The following is a 10700-nucleotide window of genomic DNA, read 5'->3' as shown; positions in this document are numbered from 1 at the left end:
CTCTTATTAGATTTGTATATAGATGTAGATACTTGATTTATGTGGGGAAATTGACTGAAATAGGCATATTTTATGAGTAGCAAAAATGAGTAACTTTCAAAAATATGGACAGAGGAAAAACTCGATTGGGACTTGAGTTTCTAGTAAAACAAAAAACAAGTCCCACTTGATTTTGTCAAATTTATGAATTTTTTTTCTTGAAATATGATAAATGCAAGTCATACTTGCATGACTTGCATTTGTCAAAATAAATACGAGAAACACAAGTTTAACTTGTGTGTCTAAATCTCACCAGAAAAATATTTCCAACATAATTTAGGACTAGTGCACTTGCATTTTTCGTAATTTGCGAGAAACGCAAGTCACAAGTCACACTTGTTTGTCCCAACTAAGAAAAAATAAATAAATAAAACTCTAGTGTGTACTGTACGACAAACACAATTATGACCTGCGTTTTTCCTTTTAATTTGTGTCCACCCCCTTCAACTATAAATAGTTAAGTGTTTCATCTTCAGTTGTGCTTGTTGTTTAGTGTTTTTTTTTACCCTTAACACATATTTATTTTTCTATACAATTATGAGTTCATGCAAGAGGCGACCAATTGTTGAACTTCAATTAAAACTCACCACATATATATATATATATATATATATATATATATATATATATATATATATATGCAAGGCTTGACCAATAGAGCTAATGGTGGATTGGTGGGAGGTATTTTCTTTTACTTCTTTTCCCTTGCACTTATTGCTTATAATTTTTCAGTTATTGACTGATAGGGCTTATACATGCACAACCGAACATACATGAGATAAATCAGCCGGAACCAATCAGAGCCAAACAACATTGGGACCCTTTGGAACCGATAGGATAATTGGGCATGCAGGATGTACTCAACTCGGAGAGCCGATTCGAAGAAACCAAGGGCCATGTAACGATCACATCCGGGCTGCATATTTATCTTGGCACCACCCTATTTAAGAAGTAGCAATTATGGGGTCAAAGTGCTTATGAAGTCCTTGTACTATAGTGTTTTGTTCAATTTAGTCCTTCTACTTTAATTTTATTCAATTTAGAGCAACCCAATAGGGGTTCTTTATTGGTTTTTGGAATAGTAAAAAACTGAAGAGTTGGTTTTTATCAAATGGGGAACATGGTATTTTGTCAAAAAAATCTCCTGCAAATACATGATTTTTGCATGAGAAGAAGAAGAAAAAAAAAAAAAAAAAAAAAAAAAAAAAAAAAGAGCGAACGAGCATTTGGAGCGCACTGCGCATGATTGTGGTAAAAATGAATGATGGTGAGTGTATGAGTGTGTTATGTCGCCTTCAGGGGATTGGATTTATGGCACGCAATATGCAATCACAAGCAACTAGGCACTAGTATAAGGAAACCAACAAGAAGCAAAGCAAATCATAACGAAGTTAAGGCTACGGTAACTAAACAAAACAACACTAACACATATTAACAAGAGATGAACACGAAATAAAGAAATAGGACTCAAGCTAGGGAGCATTATCATCTAGATACCTCAACAACCTATGAGATTAGGGAGAACAAATAACCAAAGAATCAAGTGGGAATGCACGTAGGTATCCTAGTTTACGAACCACTCTCGTGATTAACAAACAAGGATTAGAACAAGGAATGCCTCACTCTCGGGGTGAATCAACTCCAAGCTCTTCAAGCATAAAAAACATCTAAAGCCCCCAATTTTCCCTATTTTCATAGGAAGAAATCGGTCTATGCAAGGGGTGGCTTGAATTCATCACCCAACTCTTGTTGAGGCAAGGAATCCTCCAAAAACAAGCTAATGAATGTGTACATCAAACATTAACAAGATATAAATACAAAACCTTCACAAACACATGAACCCTAGGTTGGAGTTCTTCCCTTTTTTTTTTTTTTTTTGTAATAATTACAAATCAAGCATCAAGATAGATAATACAACCCTAACTCAAGTCCATAAGCTAACTACTCATTATTAAATAGCATAAAGAACACAAAAACATAAGTAATAAACATAAATCTTGCAAAAGAAAGAGATAAAAGGAAGGAAAACTTCTATATTGAAAATGAATGGTGGAATCTTGAAATGTTGGAATCCAAGCTTCAAATCCAAGATTACAAGCTTCAAAAGTGTTAAGAAACCTAAATCTAAGCCTAATCTAACCTAAAAATATGAAGGGAGGTGAATGAGAGTTCTAGGGTTCTAACAAAAGTCAAAACCGTGTAGAAATGAGGAAAATCTCCCTTAAATAGTGAACAGAGCACAATGGTACTGCCTTAGGGACGGCCGTACGCCAGAGGGTACAATTTTTGGTGCCTTTCCAGTGAACACTGGATCGGGAGAATATATTCGTACTGGCCAAGGGATGGGGGTACGCAAGGCAGTACGAGGCTCTTGGAAACAGAATTATGTACACTTGTCTTGACTTCTAGGCTATTTTTCACCCCTAAAACCATTTTATAGGCACTTGTGGTCTTCAACAAAGTTGTAGCCCTTTATGTTGGATTTCCAATGGTGCAAGAATCACTTCATTTGGACATTCCTAGGCCGAGATATGGTCGAAAAACCGAAGAGTGTCTGAAATGAGCGAAAATTACAATGTCTTGATCTTTTGCTCCTCTTTTGTTTTGGTTTGCCCAAATGACTAAAACCATTGAATACACCACTCTTAGGCTCCCTTGGAAGTATTTTGTCCATCCTCTTAACTTCTCATTGGCTCTCATGGACTCCTAATGCATCCAAAACACTCCATTTGACTCCAATGCCCACCAAAATGCCTGAAAATACTCATCTTTGTTTCCAAACAAAATTCCTTACAAAATAACACAATTTAATCATAATCTCATGAAATTTGGAATGATCTATAAGCAAAATGACTTAGTTAAATGGAGGAAAATATAAACAAATAAGCACTTATCAGCGCACCCCAGCGGACGCGTGTTTACCACGCGCCAGTTGGGGCACTTCTTGTCCAGGTTGAGCCGAAAGAAAAGCATAGAAGGGTGGAACCCATCACCTTTACATATGATGGTCTCCTGGTGGTGTGATATAGCAAAATAGTGATAGTGAATGTACGAGTTTACAATGTCTTTCCGTAGGAGATTGGTGCCATGGCACGTACTTGTATAATTGCCTAACTTCGAAACACTAAAGCCTTGAATCCATAAGAATCCAAGCACACTCATAGACATGGATGTGTAAATCAACATAAAACAACACACTTAATATATGAAATGACACAATAAGAAAAGATAGAACTCAAGATAGGAAATATCACATTCTATATGCTATAATAACATATGGGGTTAGGGAGAACAAATAATCAATGGATCAAGATATAGTTAAAATACTAAGATGTCGACATGTTGTTCGAGAATTGCAATGCTTTGATCTTTTGCTCCACTTTTGACTTGGTTTGCTCATATGACCAAGAACATTGAAAACACCATTCCTTGACTCTCTTTGAAGTATTTTATCCATCTCCTTAGCTTCTGCTTGGCTTCCATTGACTTCAAATGCATCCAAAATGCTCCATTTAACTCCAATACCTTCCAAAATGTATGAAAAATATAGTTTTTCTTTTTAGCTTCAAGTGAGAGATATTGTACCTAATTGCACAAACGAAGTAAATAAGAGTTCTTTTGACATGATATTTATATTTTGGAGCTTGAAAATGGGATTAAATATGGGGTAAAATGCAAATAAATATTAACTTATCATTGTGGACGATCACCTTAGCAAAGTCTTGGTGGTTACTATTGACATTATAGGAGTGGATGCTGAAAGGGTCCTAGTTGATACCGGGAGCAACATGAATGTTTTAAATGTTGGAGATAATGTGTCTAGTGACATCCTATCATTTACAAAGAGGCGATATTAGATATCAATTTTAGAATGTGGAACATCTATTTTGACGAGGTAGCCAAATTGTGGAGATGTTCAATATGTTATATTCTAAGAAAGGTTTTATTACTTTTCAAGCATGAAATCTATCTCTCTAAAGTTTGTGTCCTGACACAACTGAAGATAGAGATCACGTAAGTAAAATATCATATGCTTTGACTATTGGAAATTTTATATATGTGATGTTATGTACAAGATCTGATGTTTCTCATGCAGTGAATGCCACTTGCAGACATTAGTCAAATCTAGGTGAATAACAAAGGAAATCAGTTAAGTAATTAAGAGTATAGTCTTAACTGATGAAAATCGAGTATTAAAGATTGAAGGATACACATATTCTAATTTTCTATCAGACCCAGATGGTAGAAACTCTACATCTTGTAATAGTGGTGCAGTCAATCGGAAGAGTTCCAAACAGGAAATGATTGTTGATTCAACCACTAAAGCTGAGTATGTTGTTCCTATCATCCCCTAAGAGAGTTTGTTGGAAATGGTGATATAGCAATGCATATAATAGCATTTACGGATAACCTAGCAAATTCGTTTTCTATACCACTTAATCAATAGCAATTAGATCGGCATCTTGAGAAGATGAGTATTACCGATTGACTCTAGTGCAAGTGGGAGACTGTTAGACATGTATGCCTTAGAAGCCAACATTGGTTCATTTGAGAATATATGTTATTGTATGGTTCTGGAATTTAGTTTCATTTTTCCACGCACACTAATTTCATTATAGCAACACTAGTATTATTTTAATTATAGTACAGTTTAATTTGACAATAATGTGTTATGTTTTTTAGTTTCATTTTTCATATACACTAGTTTCATTATAGTAATAATACTAAAGTATCATTTGAATTGTACTACAGTTTTATTCGACGATCATGATCCACGCAGCTGTATAACAATTGTTAAAGAGAGCAAGTGAAAAAAGATATTTTAGCCAAATAATAATAAGAAGAAGAAAAATCGCATCTTTAGTCCCTGAGTTTTAACAAGTTCCGATTCAATCCCTAAGTTATGGTCGTATCCGAGTTTAGTCCCTCCGTTATGAGTGAAGTGGCGAGTTTGGTCCCTAGCGTTAATATTCTGCATGCAGGTAACGGAAAACATAAAAATAATTTAATAATAAAGGGGTAAAATAGAAATTTCAAATTATAACCCCATTCTTATGTTGAAACTCATGCGCAACCGTCATTCTTTTCTTCTTATACCTACAATCGAAGCCTCGAATGTCTTTTTCTTCCCCAAGTTCTAAAATCTCAAATTCGTCCACTTCCAAGCTGCGAAATTCACAAGTAAGTTGTTTTTCTATTTTATATGTTTAAATAAATGATCAATATTCTCCGTATTGATGAACTAATTTAGCAATTAATTATATGATGTCATCTCTTAGTTGTGGTACTTTATCTTTCCCTCAATTTGGCGATAATATTCTATATAAATGTGATGATTTATTACCTATCAAAATGTCATGAAATTATGCTAATCGAGGAAAAAGATACCAAACTTGTCCATGTTATGGAACAAATTTGTGTATTTGTCCAAAAATTGTAATTTAAGTTATTTTTTTATAAATAGAATTGAAATATTGAAATTTGATTTTTTTTAGAAAAACGGGAGTAGGGTTTCTTCGCTGATTATATAAGCAACTTAGGATTTTGTGGATTTGAGGGAAAGTATTTTGGCTAAGTTTACAAGTTTTAATTTATTAAGGAATTTACAGCACGTTTGGTTCACGGAATGAATTTGGAGGGAATAGGAATGCTATTCCACACGGAATGGAATAGAATAGGAATTGTATTCTGTTGTTTGGTTGGCTGAAGGAATAGACTTTAGTAATTGTATTCCAGTGTTTGGTTGGTTAAAGGAATAGAAATGGAATAGATTTTAATGACATAAATACCCTTATACACAATAATAATAATAATAATAATAATAATAATAATAATAATAATAATAATAATAACAATAATAATAATAATACGTTATCTTTATTAAATATATACATTTATATAATACGTTATATTTATTAAATAAATATAAATATTATATCATATGCAAAGGGTATTTTTGGTATTTGTGATATAAAAGCTATTCCCAAAGGCATGGGAATAGCAAATACCAAGGCTCCCTAAGAATGGTTATTCCCCTTGCGAAGGTAATAACTTATTCCTAGGCATGTTATTCCCATATGACAAAATGATCCAACCAAAGGATGAAATAGGTCTATTCCAAGGAATGTTATTCCATTCCTGACCTATTCCATGAACCAGACATGCCATTAATTCTTTATCCATGGAATTAACTTTGTCAACACACCACTAGCGTCAGGGACCAAACTTGTCACTTCTCTCATAACTGAAGGACTAAAAACAGAGACTGAGTCGTCACTACGGTTATAACTCAGGGACCAAACTCGTCATTTTCTCATAATAATAATAATAATAATAATAATAATAATAATAATAATAATAATAATAATAATAATAATAATATGTTTATGACACATATTATTGCCTCCAACCTAACCTTAACTATAAGTGCTCCACGTACTCTAACGTTGACGGTGCTTCCTACAAAATTAAATAATTTCAATTCCCATGATGAATGATTCTTTTCTCCCACTTCCATTCCTCCCCACGTAGTTCTACCTCAGAGGAGAAAAAAAAACAATACAATAAAAGAAAAATTTGATAGATTAAGAATGGATCGCTTCCCTTCTTCGTTTCGAAAATCTTTAAAGTCTCACGTTTCCTTTAAAAAACAACGACCAAGAGGAATCTACGGTAGTAATGCGGATGACGACGATCACGAAGAGGACTACCGCCCAATACTCTTCGCCAACCGCCACCGCGACGACGTCACGAATTCTTCCGATGAGGGCTCCTCCATCATGAAGCGTTCTTCCCTCAATCCCGACGACGACCGGCCTGAGGTCGTCGTCAAGATAGATGGTGATAGCAGCAGCAGTACGAGTCGCGGCGTGGTATGGGACGACAATTTGGGAGGTGATGGAATTAGAGGGGTCCAGCGCAGCAAGAGCAAAAGCAAGGATGCGTCGGAGGATCCGCCGTCGAGGTTGATAGGGCAGTTTTTGAATAAGCAGAAGGTGGGTGGGGGTGATATGTGCCTGGACATGGACTTGGAGATGGATGAGTTGCAGCGTCATCGTCGTCACAGCGGTAACGACAGCAGTTGTTCCGCCACACCCCCTGATCATCACCAACACAACAACATTCATAGTAATCAAACCACTAATCGCGTTCCTACCACGTCCAGAGATCTAAAAGTTCAATTCCTGCAGGCGGGGGCGGGGTGTTCAACGCCAAGCAGAGTGGTAGATATCATCGCGGCGGAGGCGGATCAAGCTGAAAACGAGCAAAATGCAGAGAATTCCTCATCATCGTCAACGTCGGATGATGATGAAGGAGGAAGGGTGATTGAACATCAACCGCAATACAGCAGGAGAAGGGCATCGGGCGTGATTTCGAGGCGTCATGAGATTGGAGACGAGCAAGTGGTTAGATGCACTTCTTCGTTCCAGAGGAGGGCTGGTAACTCCTTCGCGTCGAGGATGATCAGTACTAAAACAAAGTCGAGGCTAATGGACGAGCCGCCTAATGTGGCGGAGATCAAGAAGTCGGCGAGGTTCGGGAAGTCGGTTCCGATGAGGTCAGAAATGATGGGGAGAGGAGGAGGTGGAGGTGGAGGTGGAGGTGGGGGAGAAGAGGTTGAAGAAGAGGATCCTCTGTTGGATGAGGATATTCCGGATGAGTTAAAGAAAGAAAAGTTGAACGCCTTGACAGTGATTCAATGGGCGAGTCTTGTGATCATAGTCACGGCTCTGATTTGCACGCTGAGGATTGGGAAGCTCAAGGGGCTGAGGCTGAGGGGGCTGAGGCTGTGGAAGTGGGAGGTGCTAATTCTTGTACTCATATGCGGGAGACTGGTATCGGGGTGGGCAATAAGGGTGGCGGTGTTCTTCATAGAGAGGAACTTTTTGTTAAGAAAAAGGTTGTTGTATTTTGTGTACGGAGTGAGGAAGGCTGTACAGAACTGCATATGGTTGGGGCTGGTGATCGTAGCGTGGCGCTCAATGTTTGACAAGAGATTGGAAGGGAATAATGAGTTTCTGCAGATGGTGAATAAGTTGATGGTGTGCATGCTGATAGGGATAATGTTATGGCTAGTTAAGACGCTGATGGTTAAAGTGCTAGCGTCTTCCTTTCATGTCAGCAAATTCTTCGACAGAATTCAAGTGTCGCTGTTCAACCAGTACGTAATAGAGACTCTGTCGGGGCCAGCCTGGATTGAGATACAGCGTCAGAGGGAAGAGGAGGAGAGGATATTGGCAGAGGTGAGGAAGCTACAGAGTGCTGGGGCGAGGTTGCCTCCGGAACTCAAGCCGGCGGGGGCTGCTTTTAACAGAATCAACAGTAATAGTAATAGTAATAATAGTAACAATAGTAATAATAGTAATATAGGAATAGGAGGAGGAGGAGGAAAATCTGCACACATGAGAGGAGGAGGATCAGAGGAGCATGGAGGAGGAGTTGCAGCTGCAGCTGCTCCTGCTCCCGCTATATCAATTGATCATCTACACAAGTTAAACCCCAGGAATGTTTCGGCCTGGAATATGAAGAGGTTGGTGAAAATAGTGAGGCACGGGGTACTGTCTACCCTGGATGAGCAAATAAATTGTACCGCACAAGATTACGACGACTCCGCTAACCAGATCAGAAGCGAATATGAAGCCAAAATTGCTGCAAGAAAGATATTTCGAAATGTGGCCAAGCCAAAGTCCAAGTAAGTAATTAAGCTACCTACCGGCCTGCTCCCCGATTTCTCTCTGGATCTAATGCCCTCCTCCAATTCAATTCCATTATATATATTATTATGCAGTTTCATCGTCATGAACGACCTGAGGCGCTTCTTGCTTGAAGAGGAGGCTGTGCAGGTTATGAATCTGCTGGATGGATCACCCAATTGCGAAAGGATCAGCAAAGCATGCCTTAAAAACTGGGTGGTTGGTATATATATATTATATTATAGTCGATCTGATCTGATCTGATCTAATCTAGGGTTTGAATTGAATTGAATTATATATATATATATAGCAGCAGGCTAGTTATTAGATATTATATATATAGCTGCAATGCAATTAATAATAATAATAATACTGAATAGGTAAAAGCATTCAGAGAAAGAAGAGCACTGGCCTTGACGTTGGACGACACTAAAACAGCTGTGAAGAAACTACACCAGATGCTGACCGTGTTAGTGGCCGTCATCATTATTCTCATCTGCCTCGTAATACTTGGGATCGCCACCAGCAGGGTTCTACTTTACATAAGCTCTCAGGTTGTGATTGTGGCATTTATATTTGGGAACACGTGCAAGACAGTCTTCGAAGCCATAATCTTCTTATTCGTGGTGCATCCATTCGACGTTGGGGATCGGTGCGAGGTGGACGGAGTTGAGCTCATAGTGGAAGAAATGAACATCTTAAGCACCGTGTTCCTCAGATTCGACAACCAGAAGATAGTGTACCCAAACAGCATTCTAGCAATGCGGCCTATAGGCAACTTCTACAGGAGTCCAGACATGGGAGATGCGGTGGATTTCCTAGTCCACATGGCCACGCCCATGGAGAAGATCAAAGCCATACATCAGAGAATAGTAAACTATGTGGAGAACAAGAAGGAGCACTGGTACGCGTCGCCAATGGTGGTGATGACCAGCATGCCGGATGTGCACAAGGTCAAAATGTCTGTGTGGCTCAGACACAGAATCAACTGCCAGGACGCGGGAGAAAGGTGGGGACGAAGATCTCTGTTGATTGAAGAGCTGGTTAAAATATTCAAGGAGATAGACATAGACTACCGCCTTTATCCCATGGACATTAATGTCAGGGCTATGCCTCCCATTCAGTCCACCCGACTACCGCCTAAATGGCAACCTCCCAATCATAATCCCATTATGCCCATGACTGCTGCCGCTGCTGCCACCGCCGCCTCCGCCTCCGCCTCCTCCTCCGACGCCGGACTGCCCCCAATTAATTACAGTAATTCATTATAACTAACTTATTAACACTCCCTACTTACCTCTCAGCTCATCTATTACTTACATATATAATACCTAATACCAGCTTCCATCTTTACGTACTTCAATCTACATCACGTAACTACACTACATCTCTCTATATATATATATGTGTGTGTGCGCGCCGGCAGATCAGATGTACTAATACCAACCAACAATTTGTTAATATCTATCTATTTATATAGTATATATTTAAAGAAATAGTTACATTTTGTAGCAAGGTAAGGTATTTATCATAATCAAGATAAAATTTTGTAATTAATTAGTTAATAGAATTTTTCTTTAGGAATTTTCTGATAGATAGATATATGCAATGGTTGGATGCTCTGCAAGCAAGCAACTTAGCTTTAATTTGTTGGGACTTAATATTATTAATTCATCCATCGTCTGTCAAGTCAAAGAATAATTTAATATAATTTAAATGTTTTAAGTGTAGTAAAAAGTTGCTCCGTATATAATATAGAAATGGATGATGAAAGAGAAATATATTTATATATTCCAACTTTAACAATAAGTGTAGTAAATACTCCGTTAGATCCAACTCTTGCTCTGGATCGGAAAATTCATGTTTAAAACTTCAATTTCACTGCTAGATCAGAGTTGAGTTTATGTATGTGTGTCTGTCTTTGAGTGAAAGAAAGCAATGCATTTTCCTACCTAATATAAATATATA

At 37.9% G+C, this 10700-nt stretch overlaps 1 protein-coding gene across 1 annotated transcript; it reads left to right on the top strand.

Annotated features, from left to right (window-relative positions):
* Nucleotides 1–6629: 6629 nt before the first annotated feature.
* Nucleotides 6630–10161, top strand: LOC109164870 (mechanosensitive ion channel protein 5-like). The gene is made up of 3 exons (XM_019313416.1): nt 6630–8731; nt 8828–8951; nt 9113–10161. The coding sequence occupies exons 1-3, from the start codon at nt 6630–6632 to the stop codon at nt 10001–10003; spliced, it is 3117 nt and encodes a 1038-aa protein (XP_019168961.1). The 3' UTR covers nt 10004–10161.
* The last annotated feature ends 539 nt before the right edge of the window (nt 10162–10700 follow it).

This window comes from Ipomoea nil, unplaced genomic scaffold (genome assembly GCF_001879475.1).
Source record: "Ipomoea nil cultivar Tokyo-kokei standard unplaced genomic scaffold, Asagao_1.1 scaffold3069, whole genome shotgun sequence".
In the NCBI taxonomy this organism is placed as follows: domain Eukaryota; kingdom Viridiplantae; phylum Streptophyta; class Magnoliopsida; order Solanales; family Convolvulaceae; genus Ipomoea; species Ipomoea nil.
This window is presented reverse-complemented; position numbering and strand designations above follow the sequence as displayed.